This window comes from Neovison vison, chromosome 6 (genome assembly GCF_020171115.1).
Source record: "Neovison vison isolate M4711 chromosome 6, ASM_NN_V1, whole genome shotgun sequence".
In the NCBI taxonomy this organism is placed as follows: domain Eukaryota; kingdom Metazoa; phylum Chordata; class Mammalia; order Carnivora; family Mustelidae; genus Neogale; species Neogale vison.
This window is the reverse complement of record NC_058096.1, coordinates 96,968,287-96,988,434: the sequence shown is the minus strand read 5'-3', so window position 1 is coordinate 96,988,434 and position 20,148 is coordinate 96,968,287. Positions and strand designations below refer to the sequence as shown.

Below are 20,148 nucleotides of genomic sequence, written 5' to 3'. Positions count from 1 at the left end.
TTTAAAAATTTTATTAAATTTTTAATTTTAATTCTGGTATAGTTAACATACAGTATTATATTAGTCTCGGGTATAAAATGTCATGATTCAACAATTCTATGCATTACTCAGTGCTCATCATGATAAGTAGACTCCTCAAATTCTTTTTAGAAAAATTTATCCCAAAACTGGGGTATTAACCAGGTGTCAACACCGTTTGAAATAAAAAATAGATGGAAGTTGCCTTAGGACAGCATTTCCCAAAATGAATTCCACAAAAGTAGGCCCTCAAGATGTTCTTTTTATTTTTTTTTAAGATTTTAAAAATTTATTTGGGAGGAGAGAGTTCACATGTGTGTGAGCAGAGGGCAGGAGGGACAGACAAGTAGACTCCCTGCTAAGCAAGGTGCTGGACATGGGGCTTGATCCCAGGACCCAGGATCATGACCTGAGCTGAAGGCAGATGCTTAACTGACTGAGCCACCCAAGCACCCCTCAAGATATTCTTCTTTAAAAAATCTTTCTTGCCGGAAGGGGTTCTGCGGTCAAATAAGTTTGTAAATTATTGTATACCATATTTTCCTCTTAGATATTTGCAACATGCATTAGTATGTCCAACAGTTTTAGTAGTCCAATAGTCAAGCATGTCACAACCTTATTTGATCAGAGAAAACTTTTTAATATATTAACTCTTCAGTAATCTACAGAACATACAATTTAGAGATGTTCATTTCCATCTTGAAGGAAACTGTGGTACTAAAAGGAAAGGAAGAACGATAGTGTCAGAGACCTAGATTTTTATCATGTGTCATAACATACATTGCACAATTTCACATGACAGTGTATAGATGAGGAATTTGAAAAAAATTTTTAGAGAGATCTATTTCTCTTCTTGTAGTAAAGTAAGTTATTGGTACCAATTCTTCACCCCCAACCCCCACCCACTTCATAACATTGTCCATCCTCACCCCAGCCATGGTATCAGCCTTGGATGTTGGCCTTGGACATATGACTTGCTTTGGCCAATAGAATGTTAGTGGACCTAAAATCAGCAAGGCTTTCAGTGTTTTTGCTTAGTTCTCTTACTCACTTCTACTACTGCTTTTTCTGTGATAGAACATGTCTCAAATAGTTGCTGTTAAAAATTCTAGTTAACATGGAATTAATTATCATCCTAGAGCCAAGTCTATCTGAACACACCCTGGTTTGGCTAACCTTAGTCAACGTGCAGATGTGTGGACAAATAATTATATACTCTTGTGCACCAGTGAATTTGGGGGTGGTTTGTTTTGCAGTGTTTTCATGGCAATTGCTGACTCATATACTGCTCCATTGGAGTTTGCTCCAAAATAATACTGTTATGTCAGTGATAACTGAAAGAGAACATGGGAGTGAACTCAAGTGATATATTTTAGGGCATTAAATTTGTGGATTTGGTGGGGGGTTAGCACCTTAATTCTTAAGTTCCTGAAAACTATGTCCTGTCAAAAGCATATAATTTTTTAATATCTTACTTGTTTTATGTGGTTATTCCAACATTTCCAAGGAAAACATACCCTCTCAGACTGCTCAGGTTTCCCCACTTAAACCAAATGAGGTTATGAAAAATATTTAATTAACATGAATATAAACTGGAAAAGAAATCTGCATTTTATATATAAAGACCAAAGGTCCCACAAAATCTGAATTATTATCAAATGTTTTCACAATATTCATTTTAATTTTACTGCTATTCAGCAAAGGAGATGAAAGAGTAGACCAGAAACTCCCTTGCCTAGAGAATTGGTAATCCTGGCTTGACATTGTTCCACCAGACTCTCACTGCTGCCTACCTAGGCCTTCATCACTAGGCCCCAGACAAAGACCCCTGTGATCTTGATAAGAACTGTGCTCCTTTTCTCACCATAGCACCTTTAGCATCTGTTCTTTCTTTTGTATGTACGCACCCGATCTAGTCCTTCTTGTCTCCATTTCTACATGTTCTAGCTCCGTCCACTTCTTGAATTAGTCGACTTCTGCCTATAAAATAGGTGATGGTAGGAGTGAAATGATTCATGTATATGGAAGTCTCTTACCTGATTGCTCAATAAATGTTGACCTGTCCCTCTTTTTTCCTGCTTGTCCTCCTTGTCCTACTATTGAATTAATGCAGTCCAGTGAGATATGGACATAAATATAGATATATGTTACTGAATATATGAAGATGAATGAAGTAGTCATGAATAAAACAGCAATGTTATTTAAGTTAAGCTGTTGGGATTCACAGTGATCCTTCTAGGATTTGATTGTGACTAACAATGGTTAGCTGAGGAGCATACCATCTAAGAACACAGGACCTAGGTGAGACAGCAGATCTGGGTTTGAACCATAACTCTAGAACTTACTGTCTTGTAAGTTAGTACCCTCCCTTAAACCCAATTTTCTCATCTGAAAATTGGAAGTGATAATATTTAATAAGATACCATGTATAAAGGATAGTATCTGATAGACACTATGTATAAAGAGCTTAGGACAATGTTAAATGTATAACCAGCACTCAATAAATGCTAGCTATTACAACTATTATAAAGAGCTGAATTTATATGTAATAATATATTAATTTTTACAATACAAATAATTACCTTAAAACAAGCGTGTTATTAACCTTATCTTCATTTTAAAATCATATCTTTATGAGCAGAAATGCAGGGGCAAGAAGGAAGGAAGTTTTATTGTATTAATTCATTTTACTCCTACCGTATTTCTGCTCTGCCTTAAACATCAGATAGCTGGAGTTTAGGGGTATTCCTGAAAAAAAATTCTGAAGGTTAATGTGTATCATCTACATGCTCCAGAGCATAAGCATATTGCCGGCTGGTCAGATAAAGGTGAAACACAGTAGAATAAACCTACGATGGCCACACCTCTATTTTAAGGCTACCTGGGGGTGGGGGCTACTGAAGCGTAGCTATTTTAACAAATAGGAGTAGGAGTGATTAATTACTTTTTACTGTCATTCAACAACTTGTCACCCAGGGAGTAACCTCATTTCTCCAATTCCCATAAACTTAATAGAGGTCACATAGTGGCCTACTTGGCTGAAAAGCATTGCTCCTGAAACCCTGATGGTACTTTTAAGTCTGCTGATGTGTGAACATAATTCTCCACATCTCTTAGCCCCACACACTCTGTCTCTCCCAGGGAGACACTTTAGTAGATCTATGTGGTACCATGTAGAAAGTTACAAGTGACGAGTTCTCTGATTCATTCCTCTTTCATGTAACAAGAAGATAGAAAATTTAAAACCAATGGGTGTTCTTCTACAGTGTAGAGCTTCCTTCCACTGTGTTAAAGAACTATAAAAAGGTATTTATTGAAATTTAAAACTATTAGTAATGAGACCCTTGCAATGAACATCTAGTTTGGCATCTCAAAAGAAATTTTAAATATCTTATTTAAAAATTTGCAGGTTAAGTTAGTGGTTAGTTCTTGTGCCTAATTCTCAGCCCTTAGATGCACTAACCCAGATGAAGAGATTTCTGAAAAGCAAAATAACTGCAAAGATGTGCCAGACACCAGGTGGAATTAAAAAAAAAAATAACAAAAGGAAGAACATCATAAAAAGTAGATTATTATCTACATCTATTGCATACCCAACTCAGAGACACAGAGCCTTTTGTAACTAGAATGCTAGCAGTCCTCAGCTTCGTTCAAGGACTTTTTCGGGGCATTCTCGGTGCTATTTCATCTCCTAAATCCATTATTAGCCCTCTCCTTATATATGCATAAATGTTAATCCCTTCAACATTTGGGAAATGGAAATTGACAAGCAGTGATTTATTTGATCTTGAGATATGAAGTTGATGAGAAGTGGTGAAAAAGCTGTAAACTCTGGGGGTTAAATTTTGTTTTGTTTTGTTTTCCCTTCCAATTCTCCTGGCAAAGATAGTTTTATGTGTAAGTTCTAACAGCACCAAAGTGAACTACAAGGACAACCAAGAAGAAACCACCAACCAATCTCAAGCAAACATTTGACTTGGGTCAGTCTCTTATAAAAAGATAGGCTTTTGGAAAGATTCTACATGGTAAGAAAGAAAGGGAAATATTAAACTAAAGTGAAATCCAGAAAACAAATTTTCCAAAAGAAAATCCTTAGGAGTTGTAGTGAGAGAGTCTCCCCAATGTCTAACAGAGGTATTAGGTACTTTTTTTTTTTTTAATGACTTGAGGGGCACCTGGGTGGCTTGGTCAGTTAAGTGTCTGCCTTGGACTCAGGACATGATCTTAGGGTCCTGGGAATCAAGGCCCACATCAGACTCCCTGTTCAGTGGGGAGTCTTCTTCCCCCCCTCCCTCTGTCCCTCTCTCCACTCATGCTCTCTCTTTCTCTCTGTCTCTCTCAAATAAATAAATAAAATCTTAAAAAAAAAAGTGAATAGAATAACTTAGGACCATGAGCCTGACATAAAGGAAAGAGAACTTTCTATTAAAAAAATCAGTTCTAGCCTCTGCTACTAACTAGGGCAAATCATTACACCTCTTTTAGCATAGGTTTTAATACCTGTCAAGTGGAGCAAATTATTTTATCTACTTCATGGAGATACTAAGAAGTTAAATGTAATTATATATTTGAAAATGTTTTAGAAATTATCAAAGTTCATTAGTAATGGAATCTTTAATAGATTTCATTTTTTTAGAGATTGTCCACATTTCTGATTTGATTTTGTAAATTATTCTTTACTTATTGCTTCTGGTTTAAAATTCACTTTGCAATTTAATCTCTAGTTTTTTATAATTTTATATCCTCTAATTCCCTAATCTTACTTTTTCAAAATAACCAAAGAATACTACCTCTTCAAATTATCTTTCATATTTTGTTAGAGAGAATATCAAGATTCAGTGTTGGGCTTTCCACCTTCTCTATCTTTGGCTCCATTCCTTCTAGATAAGCTTTATTCTCAGACATTTGTCCCAGGTAGCAAAAAAGGATTCCTCAACATTGGGCTCGTGCAATTAAAAGATCTGTATCTTGAAAAGCACTATGACATGGGGTAGATGCAGTTCTCTGGAGTGGTTAAAATGTGTAGAATGGGGAAAGAAATGCAGAATATGCCAAAACACCAGGCTTCCTTGACAGGGCACATGGAAATCAACAAGAAAAATAGTTAGAACATGGAAGACAAATAATAAAGGATCTGAGCAGAGAATCCATCAATAATGCAATAATAAATGACCAACAAATAGGCAAAAAAGGTTTATTCTTACTAGTAACTAAGGAAAGTAGGGGATAAAGTTGCAAAGAGTACTAATAAGCAATCTTAGCTAGCTGCTGGCAAAGAGGTGGAAATAAAAGCTATGATTTTTTCCCCCCCTGAGGGAAACACAGAAGCATACAACAAACATCCATATAGTTAAAATTAAAATAATGAGTTATGCATTTAAATATGTTAGTGAAAGAACTTCAGAAGAGGGAAAAAAAAAAAAAAAACCCTAAGGAAAGGAAGAGAGGAAAAAATAGCCAAGATATAAACCAAAATTGATGAATTAGAAAGCGGACTAGGGGAATTAACAAATTATTCTAGGAGTTTGTTGTTTTCAGAAAAAAACAATAGTCAAACCTCTGGCAATTCTAGTTAAGAAATAAAATAAAACTGGGGCGCCTGGGTGGCTCAGTGGGTTAAGCCGCTGCCTTCGGCTCAGGTCATGATCTCAGGGTCCTGGGATCAAGTCCCACATTGGGCTCTCTGCTCTGCAGGGAGCCTGCTTCCTCTCTCTCTGTCTGCCTCTCTGCCTACTTGTGATCTCTGCCTGTCAAATAAATAAATAAAATCTTTAAAAAAAAAAAAAAGAAATAAAATAAAACTACAAAGTACTGAGAGTGAGGAAAGGAATGACATAACTAATAACACAGGCATTTAAAATGTTCCAAGAATATGATGTTCTTCACTGTAATGACAGACTTTAAAACCTAAGTGAAACTAAAAATTTTGTAAGACTATTAAAATTAACAGGATTGATGCAAAACATTGAAAACCTGAACAGAAAAATAATCAAATAAGAAAAAAAAAGTGAAAGGAACTCAGTTCAAAATTTTTTCAGCTATTTATTTCAAAATGTTCTACAGTATTGAAAAAGATTGGAATCTTTCCAGTTTGTTTTTACAAAGCTGGCATAACCTGATACCAAAACATGATAAACAAAACTCAAAATAAATTAATTGGAAAAAAGTCAAATTATATATTTACTAAATGAAAATAAGTCAGTAACAATTAGAACAACACAATTTAGAATAAAATTTATGAACAAACAGTATAGACACACACAGCCAATAAACGTTAAGAGGTTGAGCAAATAATCAAGTTAAGGTACGGTGCAATTTTTGCCCATCTGATTCACACAGAATAAATAGATTAAAACATTGCTAATACCTAGTGTGGGTGAGGGTAAAGAGAAACAAGAATTTAAATATTTTGTTAGTTAAAGTGTAAAACTTTTCTGTAGGAGCACTTTCATAATGTCTGTTCTAAAATGAGTTTTTTGGATTGCAATGTATACTCCTGACTCAGCAATTCCAGTGTGGAAGGAAATCTTATGACATATAGAATGTAACAGTTAGGAAAAGCAAAGATGTGGGCAAAGATGTATATACAAGGCTGTTCAATGTACATTATTTATGACATTGAGAACTTTCAGAGTCACTAGAGAAATTTCTCACTGGAGAAAACATTAAATGGGGATCTAGTAAAATTATCCCACCATCTAAAAAAATGGTATACATCTGTATTTATTTTGTCCATTATATATTTAAAGAAATAATCTAAACAGCTTACCTAGTAGTATAGATAATAAATAATATAATTTTTGTAAATTGAAAGGCAAAGACATGATACATGATAGATAGATGATAGATAAATAGATATATGAATAGTTATATCCACACCAATATCCAATAGTAATCATTGTTTAAATAATAGAACTGTTTTTATGACTTCTAAATTTCTAACAGTTTAATAGAGTTCTTTTTCCTATCTGTGGTGCACAACCAGCTCTGTTTCATTTCGTTTATCTCCCAATTACTTATGGATTGATACTTCATTAAATACAGTAAAAATGAATTACTAGGAAAAAATGAAGTAAAAATAAGACAAAAATACAAAACCCAATTTTCTGTCATGTGAGGTGACCCTGAGAAGTCAGCAGTCTACAATTTGTAAGAGGACCTCACCAGAACTCAACCATATTGGCATCCTGATCTTGAACTTCCCAGTCTTAAGAACGATGAGAGATAACTGTTTCATTTTTTAAGCCATCCAATCTATGGTATTTTGTTATAGCATCCTGAACAAACACAATGGGCATGAAAATAGTGCTTCATGTTGTGATTATTAAATGGGGTAATAGATGGAGAACACTTAGAAAATTGTAACTAAGCACTATTTAAATGCTTGTATTTGTTATCACTCGTATTGCTTTTATAAAAAGAAGTAGAGTTTAATGGCAAAAAAAGCCAATGATATTGCAATCAATCTTGAGATTCTTCTAGAATATGGAAGTGAAAAAAAATCAGAAAACCTAAAGAATAAAGATATAAGATGCAAATTAAGAATTCATTTCTTAAGAAAGAAAACACAGCAGTTAGAATAAGATCAATAATCAAATATGTAACTGAAGATAAGTTTTATAAGTTAAAAAAATACCCTGAGTATGGAAACACAATGAACGTCCCTCTTACCAGGTAAAATAGATGAGAATACAACATATCTGAATTCAGGATAGCAATATTTTTTTAAATAATTTTGAATTACAGGAAGCTAGAAAAAAAACTACAGGCTTGAGGAAAAGGAAGAAATTTCAATATAGCAAGTTTTTAAAAATTATGTTCTGTTTCATTTTTAAAAAGTGCTGTTTTTTCTTCTTTACCTGGTAAATACAAGAATATAAATGGAGAACTATGTATTTGCAGAGAAATGATTATGTGTCAAGAAATGTATACCCGGGACGCCTGGGTGGCTCAGTTGGTTGGACGACTGCCTTCGGCTCAGGGCGTGATCCTGGAGTCCCGGGATCGAGTCCCACATCAGGCTCCCAGCTCCATGGGGAGTCTGCTTCGCTCTCTGACCTTCTCCTCGCTCATGCTCTCTCTCACTGTCTCTCTCTCTCAAATAAATAAATAAAATCTTTAAAAAAAAATAAAATAAAATAAAAAAAATAAAAAATAAAAAAAAATAAAGAAGAAAAATAACTTTAAAAAAAAAAAAAAAGAAAGAAATGTATACTCACCCATGTTAATTTGCATGTATAATGTTAACAAAAAGACATTTGCAGCTATGCACTAGGTCAGAAAAGTTACCATTCACATGACCCCTCTTGAATTACTTGGAAGTGGGCACTAACAAACTGAAAGATGATTAAGAAAAAAATAAATAATGAAATCATCCAAAAGAACTTGCCAACTTCCCTCTATTATTCCCTCTATCACTAAACACAACCCTTATTTCATGACAAATGTCCTCAAACAAGAGACAACGATGATGCGAAAGTAGAGGGGTGGATACATTCTTTCACAATGGCTTCTGAATAGAACTTCAGAGCAAACCTCAGTATGAGTTACTATTCCTCATTATAGGAATCAGTCCGTAATTTGGCACAGAAAAAACTTTATGGAAAAAGTCCCTCAGATATAATTTATCTTCTCATCCAAAACCCCAATTAAACATGATCACAGCTGTTCTAAAAAAAAGGCAGAGAAGGAAAAAATGAGAGACACTTACATACTAATATGGTAATTTTTTAATTAAACTTTACTTGAGATAAAGATAGAGATAAATATAGATTTATATGAAATTGCAAGATATAATGCAGAGATCCCATATATTCTTTATGCCATTTCTTCCAATAGTGAGGTCTTGCAAAATATAGTACCATATTGTTATCAGAATATTAGAATTGATACAATCTACCAATCTTAAGCTTTCTCCAGGTTTACTTGTACTCATGTGTGTGTTGTGTATGTATTTAGTTCTGTGCAGTTTTAAGATCTGTAGATGAATGTAGTCACCCAAGATATAGGGTAGTTCTATCATTACAAGGATTCCTTCCCATTGGCCTTTTATAACCACAACACCCATCCCATCACTAACCACTAATCTCTCACAATTACTAATCTGTTCTCTTTTCCTATAATTTTGTCATATAATAATGCAGTATGTAAATTTGGGGGGTTGGCTTTTTTTGCTCAGCATAATTCTCTAGAGATTCATTTAAGTTGTGTGTATCACTCTGTTTTTCCTTCAAATTACCAAGTAGTATCCATTCATCCATCATTGCAGTATCTCATAGTATGGGTGTACCACAGTTTAATCATCCACCCACAGAAGGAAGGACATCTAGATTGCTTCCAGTTTGGGGCAGTTATGAATTAAGTTCTATAAACATTCATGAATGAATTTCTGTGTGAACATTCATTTTTCTAGGATAAGTGGCCAGAAGTGCAATTGTTGAGCTGTACAGTAGCTGCATGTTTAATTTGTTAAGAAACTGCCACATTGTTTTCTCCAGCGGCTGTACCATTTTACATATCTGTCATCAATGTGTGAATGATATCATTTCTTGGCTTTCTCAGCTTTTGGTATCATTTTTATTTTAGCCATTCTGTAGTCATAATTTGCAGTTTTAATTTGCATTTCTCTGACTAATGATGGTAAACAATAAGCTTTTAAAGATCTTTTTTATGTGTTTGTTGGCTTCTGTATGCCCTTTGTGGTGAAATGTCTGTTCTTGTCTTTTGCCCACTTTCTAATTGGATTGTTTATTTATTTCTTTTCTACTGATGAGTTTCAATTCCATTATGGTCAGAAGATATATATTCTGAATGATTTCAGTGTTTTCAATTTGTTGAGATTTGTTTCATGCTCCACAATATAGTCTTTTTAGGTTTTATATATACATTTATATATATTTTATATATATAGAGAGAGTATTTATATATATATAAATACTCTACCTAACTACAGCAGAATGCATATTTTAAATATATATATATATATATATATATATATATGTCATTTAACATTTTTTTGGTTGATTATGTTGTTCAGATCTTCTGTGTCTTTGGTGATTTTCTTTCTAGTATTTTTATTTTTGTTTAGAGGGGGATATTGAAACACCCAACTGGAATGGTTACATGAATAGATTTTAATACATTTTAGTTTTTTAATTGGTAACATATAAAAAGAAGCAAAGCATATAAAAAGATGCAAAAATTATATACAATATATAATTTATTATGGTATAAACACATGAAAACTATAGAAATTATCAAAAACAAATGTTTTCACTGTGTATCTTTTTTATTATTAAGGTACAGTTGACATACAATATTATATTAGTTTAGGTGATAAAATGATTTCAGGTGATGATCTGGTATTTTTATCAAAAAATGATCACCACAGTAAGTCTAGTTAATATCCATCACCAGACATAGTAAAAAAAATTTTTTCTTGTGATGACTTTTCAAATTTAATTTCTTCACAAATTTCATAGATGCAATACAGTATTACTATTTTCACTGTGGTGTCCATTATACCACCATGACTTATTTATTTTATAACTGGAAGTTTATACCTTTTGATTCCCTTTACCCATTCCCCACTCCCTTCTCCTGCCTCTAAAAATGTAGTGATCCAAAGGGACACATGCACCCAAATGTTTATAACGGCAATGTCCACAATAGCCAAACTATAGAAAGAACCTAGATGTCCATCAACAGATGAATGGATAAAGAAGATGTGCTATATATATTCAATGGAATACTATGCAACCATCAAAAGAAATGAAATCTTGCCATTTGCAATGATGTTGATGGAACTAGAGGGTATTATGCTGAGCGAAGTAAGTCAATCAGAAAGACAATTATCATATGATCTCCCTGATATGAGGAATTTGAGAGGCAGAGTGGGTGGTTTGAGGGGTAGGGAAGGATAAAATGAAACAAGATGGGATTGGGAGGGAGATAAACCATAAGAGACTCTTAATCTCACAAAGCAAGTTGAGGGTTGCTGGGGGTTGGTGGTGGTAGGGATAAGGTGGTTAGGTTATGGACATTGGGGAGGGTATGTGCTTGGTGAGTGCTGTGAAATTTGTAAGCCCGACAATTCACAGACTTGTGCCCTGGAGCAAATAATACATTATATGTTAATAAAAATAATTAATAAAAAAAGATTGATCATTTTCATTCTTTTCCTGGCCTTCAATCTTGTAGAATTAGAGAATACTTCAGTTGTTAGAAGATCAGGCATTTATTCTTCACTTTCTCTCAGTGTTTGTGGAAAAAGCCTTTAATATTATTAAGTCTAAAGGTCGGCTTCCTCCTGCCATGTAAGATCTGAATGTCCTCATGGAGGTTATTCCTTGACTACTTTCTGAATGGCCCACCCATTCATCCCACCAAAAGTTTGCCTGAGAAAGGAGGCTTATCTGCTCCATCACATCAGAGAGGAATACAAGAAAAAATGACAAAATATGCACCCAAGGTGTGCCTTGTTTACACCCTGATTTGTGTAAGATTTTATGTGAGGTCAGGAGGTTTGGCTATTTGAGACTTGAAAAAAGTATTGGTTTCATTTTGAAGATCAAGTTTATCAAGAAGGTCTAGAATTTTAATGACAATATACCAACAAATAAAACTACACAATTTTTATTTGTTTTATTTTGTACTGATTTGGGTTTTATAAAGAGCTAATGCCATTCACAAATCTTTTTTTTCTGAATAATTGTCTATTTAGGTATTTCTGGGTCCTATAGGACCAGATTGATAGAAGAGGGGAGATTCTGATGCTGCCCCAAGCTGCTGCCATGTTCAAACTACAGTGCCTTTTTTTTTTTTTAACAGATTTTATTTTATTTATTTGAGAGTAAGAGAGCAGGAGCTTAGGGGAGGAGCAGAGGGAGAAAGAGGGAGAAGCAGGATCCCCACTAAGCAGGAAGCCAAATGCAGACTTGATTCCAGGACCCTGGGATCATGACCTAAGCTGAGGTAGATGCTTAACTGACTGAGCCACCCAGGTGCCCCTCTACAGTGCTTTCTTAAATTATATTTCAAGATCTTTTTACAACGTCCTTGACATTTGTGAGGGTCAGACTCAGGAATAGTTACTAGATCAGTATTAAATGTTTTGTCTCTTTTATTATCAATCAGGTAACCTTTATAAAATATCCAAACTTAACATTGACTAAGGTCATCCACAAATGGTCTTTCCTTTTTTTCCTCAAAATAATTGAGAAAAGAGTTTTATGATATATACTCTGGGAATCCTTTTAAGAACATGAATAAAATTTGACTATTTTCTAAAACATAATTTGAGAGGAAAGACCGTTATGTATTATGTATATATAGTTGTTATAAGAAAGGGATAATAGCTTATATGCCTAAAGAGTTCTTAAATTAATAAGAGATTAGCATGTCAATGGAAATAGACAAGGAATAAAAAACAGGTATTTACACAGAACTAAACCTAACCAAAATTCAATTTTAAAAGATCTATCTAATGCAAATTAAAGTGTAAAGGCAGTAAGTTTTGTCTGGCAATTAGTTTTAGATTCAATAAACATTTATTGACCAAATAAATGAGGCAACATTTTTCACCTATGAAATTGGAAAAGACTTTTAAATGATATGAATTCTCACAATTGACAGGATATCCAAGCAAAAGATAATATTATCAGGTAACTACCAATTCAAACTATGATATTAAACATCTAGATTCTAGATTTTATTTTCTCTTACAGCTTTTGGATAAAATACATTTTAGAACAGAATATAGCCATTCTCAAATGCATTTCACTTAAAAAAATAATTGGCAATAATGTTAATGTGAATGGCAAGCCAATCCCAATTTAACCTATAAAAGAAAAATTAATTTAAACTATATAATTTAAATAATGTTTAGAAAAAAATTAAACGGTGTTTAGAAGACAAAAAATGTATATTTAGGTATATATAAATAGGTATGAATTCCAAATATTATTGTCCCCAGTGAGAAAATTTTCTCCAATATATGTCAGACGGAGATAGAAAAGAGCAAAAAAGTAGGTATTCTAAATAAGGTCACTTAACAGAAAACAGAGTTTCATCTTCCCATCAGCCTTAATTCAAGGAACAGTAGAAAACACTGAGGGAAAAAGTGCTGATGTACCCTTGTCATATTATTGAGACTTCTTAATGTTTGGGGTTCTCCTAAAAAATTAATTATTTTCTTCATCTACAGTTTATCTATGGTGCCCAGAAACCACTGACTTCCTGGAATTTTTATTAAGAATTCTACATTCTTGCCATGTTTTTCAGATACCGTGGCCTCTGCCAATAAATTCTAATAAATTTTCACTTCTATTCTTTCAATAACATCTTAGAGAATATGATTCAGACTCAAATTAATCACCGATCATGTTAATGGTTCCTAGGAGTTTACTTCCGATACCCCTTATTATATTAAATCAAACTTGATAGTGTGCTAGATCATTGCTCATCTGGGTTTTCATAAAAGCACTGGTATTCAATATGATTTATACCTGATTTTCTGTTAATATCTTTGCTTATTGTATGCTTTATTTTTAAAATAGACATTCTTAGCAAATGGTACCCCCTTAAAATATATCATGCTTTTAAAATATTTTATAGGAACCATTTTACTGTAAAATGTGTTACTTATTTTATATGATAGTCTAATAACAGTGAACAGCAACAATTTATTTAATTTACAATCAAAATATTAATATTTAACTTGTAGTTTAGAAAAAATATTCATACATGTACATGTTTTGGTAATATAAAAGCTAAATTACTTGGCAAGATTACTAGGAAATTTAAGGTATCATTTTTTTTAAGCTTTGCAGCAAAGGGGCAGCTCTGGGAAAACCATTTGAAGCATCTGCTGAAGATATATCAAGTGTGGCAAGTTTCATCGAGACAAAGCTTGTTACCTGCTATCTACGCATGAGGAAACCTGACCTTGCCCTGAATCATGCACACAGGTAAAATGAAGTATTAGTAACTGCAAGTAAATACTGTTCATGCAAGCAGAGGGCATTATGTGAGCTTGTACAATCAACTTCCATTTCATTTAAATTTAAAGACAAAACAAAAAAAAATTTCTTTACTACTTGATTTATGTTAACCTAGACAATCATAGAGAGCACAAAGGGCATCTCAAAACCTAATGGAAGGAACAGACACATAAACAGCTACTCATAATGCAGGGTAAAATAAAAAGGCAGAGAACTGAAGTAGCAAATTATTACAGCAAGAGAGGGGAGAGTGAATAAGGTAAGGGATGAGAAGGATTTCCAAAAATGCACAAAATATGGAGAATAGCAGAAGGAAATTTGGACTGCCAACCATAAGCAGAGACTTAATGTTCATGGCTTATTTGGTAGTAGGATAGCTGATTCAAAGGATGCTATGTGGGGCGCCTGGGTGGCTCAGTGGGTTAAGCCGCTGCCTTCGGCTCAGGTCATGATCTCAGGGTCCTGGGATCGAGTCCCGCATCGGGCTCTCTGCTCAGCAGAGAGCCTGCTTCCCTCTCTCTCTCTCTGCCTGCCTCTCCATCTACTTGTGATTTCTCTCTGTCAAATAAATAAATAAAATCTTTAAAAAAAAAAAAAAAAAAAAGAATCCAAAGGATGCTATGTAAGGGTAGGTGTGAAAGTTGTCCAAAGGTGCAAGACGCTTATTGTGCTTAAGGATTTCTTTTTCATATTTTTATCCGTCTTCAGAAGTCTATATCATTATGTTATCTTGTGGCTTCCTAGAATCCCCAAGCTTACCCAGGCCTCTTTTTCTTCCATAAACATATACCTCTCATATGTCCTATTTCCTAAAGACCTTGCTCTTACCATGGATAATATTCAGCTGAATCTATAGCAAAAATAAACTGATTATGTTATGCTTTTCAAATAAGTTTTCCTTAGAATTATAATGCCTCCTCCCCTTTCTGCCTAACTTTGAACAATTTACCTAGAACTTTTGGTTTTGTCTATTCTCTGATCTCAGACATCTGTGCTTCTTTTGGATGCAAATAAGAAACCAGTATCAGCATGAAAACATAATGTTTGCCTTGTTAATAACAGCTATCAGTTATACTAAGACCCATCCTGTGAATGGGAGATCTGCAAACATGACAAACATCATTTACAGCTCCACATTCACGAGGATGTAAAAGATCTACCCAAGATTCTTCACATTCGTAAGGAGAACTTGAGTTTGTAGGTTTAAGCTTTCCATTAAGGATACACAAACAAAATCACTTTGAAATTCATAAGATAACCTTCTTGAAAGAAGTTTTTCTCCTCTTTGTTTTTATTATGTTATATTAGTCACTATACAGTACATCATTAGTTTTTGATGTAGTGTTCCATGATTCATTGTTTGCATATAACACCCAGTGCTCCATGCAATACGTGCCCTCCTTAATACCCATCACCATGCTCACCCATCCCCCTACACCCCTCCCCTCTAAACCCCTCATTTTCTTTTCTGGAGTCCATAGTCTGTCATGGTTTATATCCTCCTCTGATTCTCCCCCCACTTCATTTTCCCCTTCCTTTCCCTAATGTCCTCCATGCTATTCCTTATGTTCCACTAATAAGTGAGACCATATGATAACTCTCGTTCTCTGCCTGGCCTATTTCACTTAGCATCATCTCCTCCAGTTCCATCCATGTTGATGCAAATGTTAGGTGTTCATCCTTTCTGATGGCTGAGGGTCTCTCTCTCCACAGATCACATGATACTTGATGTGGAAAACCCAAAAGACTCCACCCCCAAATTACTAGAACTCATACAGCAATTCAGTAATGTAGTAGGATACAAAATGAATACATAGAAATCAGTTGCTTTCCTATACACTAACAATGTAACTGTAGAAAGAGAAATTAAGGAATCAGTTATATTTACAATAGCACCAAAAGCCATTAGGTACCTTGGAATAAACCTAACAAAAGAGGTAAATGATCTATACTCCAGGAACTACAGAACACTCATAAAAGAAATTGAAGAAGACACAAAAAGATGGAAAAGCATTCCATGCTCATGGATTGGAAGAATAAACCTTGTTAAAATGTCTGTGCTGCCCAGAGCAATCTATACCTTTAATGCCATCCCGATCAAAATTCCACTGGCATTTTTCAAAGTGCTGGAACAAACAATCCTAAAATTTGTATGGAACCAGAAAAGACCCCAAATCACCAAGAAAATGTTGAAAGAGAAAAAGCTGGGGGAATCACGTTGCCTGATTTCAAGCTATATTACAAAGCTGGAATTACCAAGACAGCATGGTACTGGCACAAAGACAGACACACAGATCAATGGATCAGAATAGAGAGCTCAGATATGGACTCCCAACTCTGTGGTCAACTAATCTTCAACAAATTAGGAAAAAATATCCTGGAAAAAAGACAGTCTTTTCAATAAATGGTGCCTTGAAAATTAGACAGTTAAAATACAGAAGAATGAAATTCAACAGTTCTCTTACACCATACACAAAGATAAATTTTAAATGGATGAAAGACCTTAATATGAGACAGGAATCCATCCAGCAGTAACCTCTTCCACATGGGCCTCAGCAATTTCTTTCAAGACATGTCTCCAAAGACAAGGGAAACAAAAGTGAAAATGAACTTTAGGGACTTCATCAAGATAAAAGCTTCTGCAAAACAAAAGAAACAGTCAGCAAAGCTAAAGTCAAACCAGGGAGAAGATATTTGCAAATGACACTACAGATAATGGGCTGTCATCCAAGATATATAAAGAACTTCTCAAACTCAACACCCAAAAAACAAATAATCAAGTCAAAAAATGGGCAGAAGACATGAACAGACACTTCTCCAAAGAAGACATACAAATGGCTAACAGACACGTGAAAAAATGTTCAACATCATTAGCCATTGGGGAAATTCAAATCAAAAGTTTTCCTGCTAAGTAAACTACACAACCTAAAGGCAGAGTCTCTTTCACACACACACACAAAATCATCCCTATACTTTTTGGAAACATTTTATGTGGATATAGTTTTGAAACCTGATATCAGGACATACAGTCTATCAAACAATTTGTTCTGTTTCCACTTGAAAGAACCAATATTGGAAATGTAACATATACTTCCATATGTCAGAATATTGGAATATCTGGGCTACTTATGTGACTTGTGGTCACAAAGGGAAAAATATTTGAAATTGGAACTGACCCAGAAAATTTATAGGCATATGTAAACAATAATAAGTTGAGATGCGCTGGAAGTAATTATTTATCACCTTCTCCATGATTTTCGCTGTACATAAAAAGGGTCACCAACATGGCCTACATATTAAAGAAAATACCTCCTGGATATCAGAATGGTTTTATGAATTTTTAAATCATATTTAATAATAAAAAAATTCCAAATGAAATGGTCATGTCAAAACTTTATTCAGTATTATAAAAATAAGTAATGAACATTAGTAAAAAATTCCACTGCAATCCAAATATAAGGAAAAATAAAATGCTACAGGTCAATAGGTTCATGATTTAGATTTAGCAACTTTTGTTTCAAAACTAAGAGCACTTTTTCAATATTTGAAAACTGCTGAGAAGAGGACATACAATGGTGAATAGTAAAATGATCTTAAATATTACACTTGGATTAAGTTTCATCTTTTCTTTTTCTATTGTAAAATAACTTTTGCTTCTGTTTCTAAGTTGAACATTAAGTAAGAAATGCAAATCAATAGAGGTTAAACAGTCAATTCATACAATTAATAATGCACTAAGTGAAATAAATCATTTTCTTGGGCTTGTCATCCTGCAGAACTGTGGAAGTCAGTGCATAGGATTCTAATATTAAAGTGTTTTCAAAGATCTTGGATTTTAAAACAGAGTCTGATATATAATCAATAAATATATTTCTCAAAATAAATTAATCAGAATTCTCAATCTATAAATAGCTTACAACCATTAGTTATACAGCGAATGCAGAATTTTGCTTTTGTAATATTACCACTTTGTGATGCTAGCTACTAATCATGAATCAAAATTAAAATATTCCCTTTTTGCATTTATTTGCATTTGCTAAGCATTCTTTCTTTAATTTTATGTAAATGTGAGGTCTGCTGCATATCTTTAGGAGATTTGTTAGCACAAAAATTAGCTTAAAAATCATCTGTAGTTTTGCTTCTGATAAAAATAAGTGCATATTGTTATGTCATGTACAAGACTACAAGAACCATAACTTCATGGTTCTAAGTTCAACAAAGATACATTTTGAAATTAATCAGATGCGTATTGTTATTTAAAATATGATAAATGAGATAAAGGCTCTAGAAACACTTATTAACAATTGTTTTTCCTAATAACATGTCCAAAGTTGCTGATATGCATATCATGCTTTGTTTTGCCCTTTTTTTTTTTTTTTTACTTCAACCAAAAGCTATGCCTAGATTCACCAAACACATCAACTCTTGCTTACCTCATCAGACTAGTGCCATTGTTTATCAGGAATTTTTTTTTAATATTTTATTTATATATTTGATAGGTAGAGATTACAAGTAGGCAGAGAGGCAGGCAGAGAGAGAGGTGGAAGCAGGCTCCCTGCTGAGCAGAGAGCCCGATGCGGGGCTTGATCCCAGGAGCCTGGGATCATGACCTGAGCCGAAGGCAGAGGCTTAACCCACTAAGCCACCCAGGTGCCCCAATCAGGAAATGTTTTGAATATTCCTAAGATTGATTTCTAATTACTGCTATCTTATCAAGAATAGAAATTGTGCTATAACTTTTTCTATCTTGTATTTATATTTTGATATATATAATTGTAAAGATTTTAATAGTGTATATAACTTTTTTTGCATGTTTCTCATCTGTAGATTCTTGTTTTCTTGCAGCATTTTGATGACACAAAGTAGAAGGCAAAATAACAAATATGTAGAAAAGATCCTATTTTCAAAATTGTTTTGTAATGGTGGCATCTTCATTCTTTCATTCATTCAACAAATATTTATTGAATGCCTACCTAAACCCTATGCTGTGCAGTGGAGAAGCAGTTGTAAACAGGAAATATATTTATACACATTAGGAGAAATGTCAAATTGTAAAACAAATAAATATAAATAAATACATGAGAAAAAAGAATGTGATAAATGCTATGAAGGAAATAAATACAATTTCATGTTACAGAGGCAATATAGTATATTGAATCAGAGCAAAGTCTGGAATCTATCTAGGCTTCAAATCTGACTCCCCCACTCATTAGTTAGCCTGAGTTTAATTCTCTTTAATATTGGGTTGTAATTATAGTACCTACTTCACAAATATTATTTCACAAGGTTTTGTGAAAATTAAACCTAAACCCATGAATTTTTAATTCCACCTATGACAGAGTTACTGGCATTGGACCTATCTTTCTACTGTAAACAAATAAAACTGGACAATATATATGAGGCAACTCTTTTCAGGAATTGGACAGTGGTCATGGCAGGACCGTGATCCTCGAGAGAAGGGAAATACACATGGTGTGCCCCAAAATTTTATCAGTTTTTGCTAGGAAAATAATTTCCTACCATATTTCAGGGAGATAGATATCAAGTTAAACTGCAAACTCACTGACCTGAGGAGGCAGAGATTAAAATACTACGCTGAAAATAAGCTGTAATTTATAGGGTAAGTGGCCACAAAAAAGGTAGCTCTGTGAGGGGATGGAGCCAGAAATCTGCATGAGGATTTATTATAGATTCTTAGCCTATGTGAGGAGTGAGACTCCATGTAACAGAGATTGCGTGCTGCAGGCATAATAGCTAAATGAAAATATGAGACACCCTGCGGTGATGGGATATGTTGGAGTGACAGTATGAAAAGACCTCACTGAGTACCTCAGGTATTCGGTTGAAACCTCAGAAAGACTATGCTTTAAGAGTAAGGACCATGACCTCTAGAAAGGGCCACACATTAGGATTAAGCCAAAAGAGATCTGCCCTAACGAAGACTAGAGCCAAGCATGACAGGTACAAGAGTATGAAGAGTATACAGTATTTAACTGCTTGGTGAGGAAAACAAAGAGTAACAACAACAAAATCAACAAGTTTACAGGGATGATGTCATAATCCCGATTCCTTACAAAGTTTCAACTGAAATGTCTGGCATAAAATTAAAAGTTAATACACATGCAGAGAA

General features: G+C 34.0%; 1 protein-coding gene across 1 annotated transcript in view; it reads left to right on the top strand.

The window, feature by feature from the left end:
* The window catches only part of SPATA16 (spermatogenesis associated 16), a 229,842-nt gene that overhangs the window by 39,358 nt on the left and 170,336 nt on the right, over positions 1-20,148 (top strand). The window contains exon 2 of the mRNA XM_044255113.1: positions 13,840-13,985. Within this exon, the coding sequence (XP_044111048.1) occupies positions 13,840-13,985 (146 nt within the window). The remainder of the gene's footprint in view (positions 1-13,839; positions 13,986-20,148) is intronic.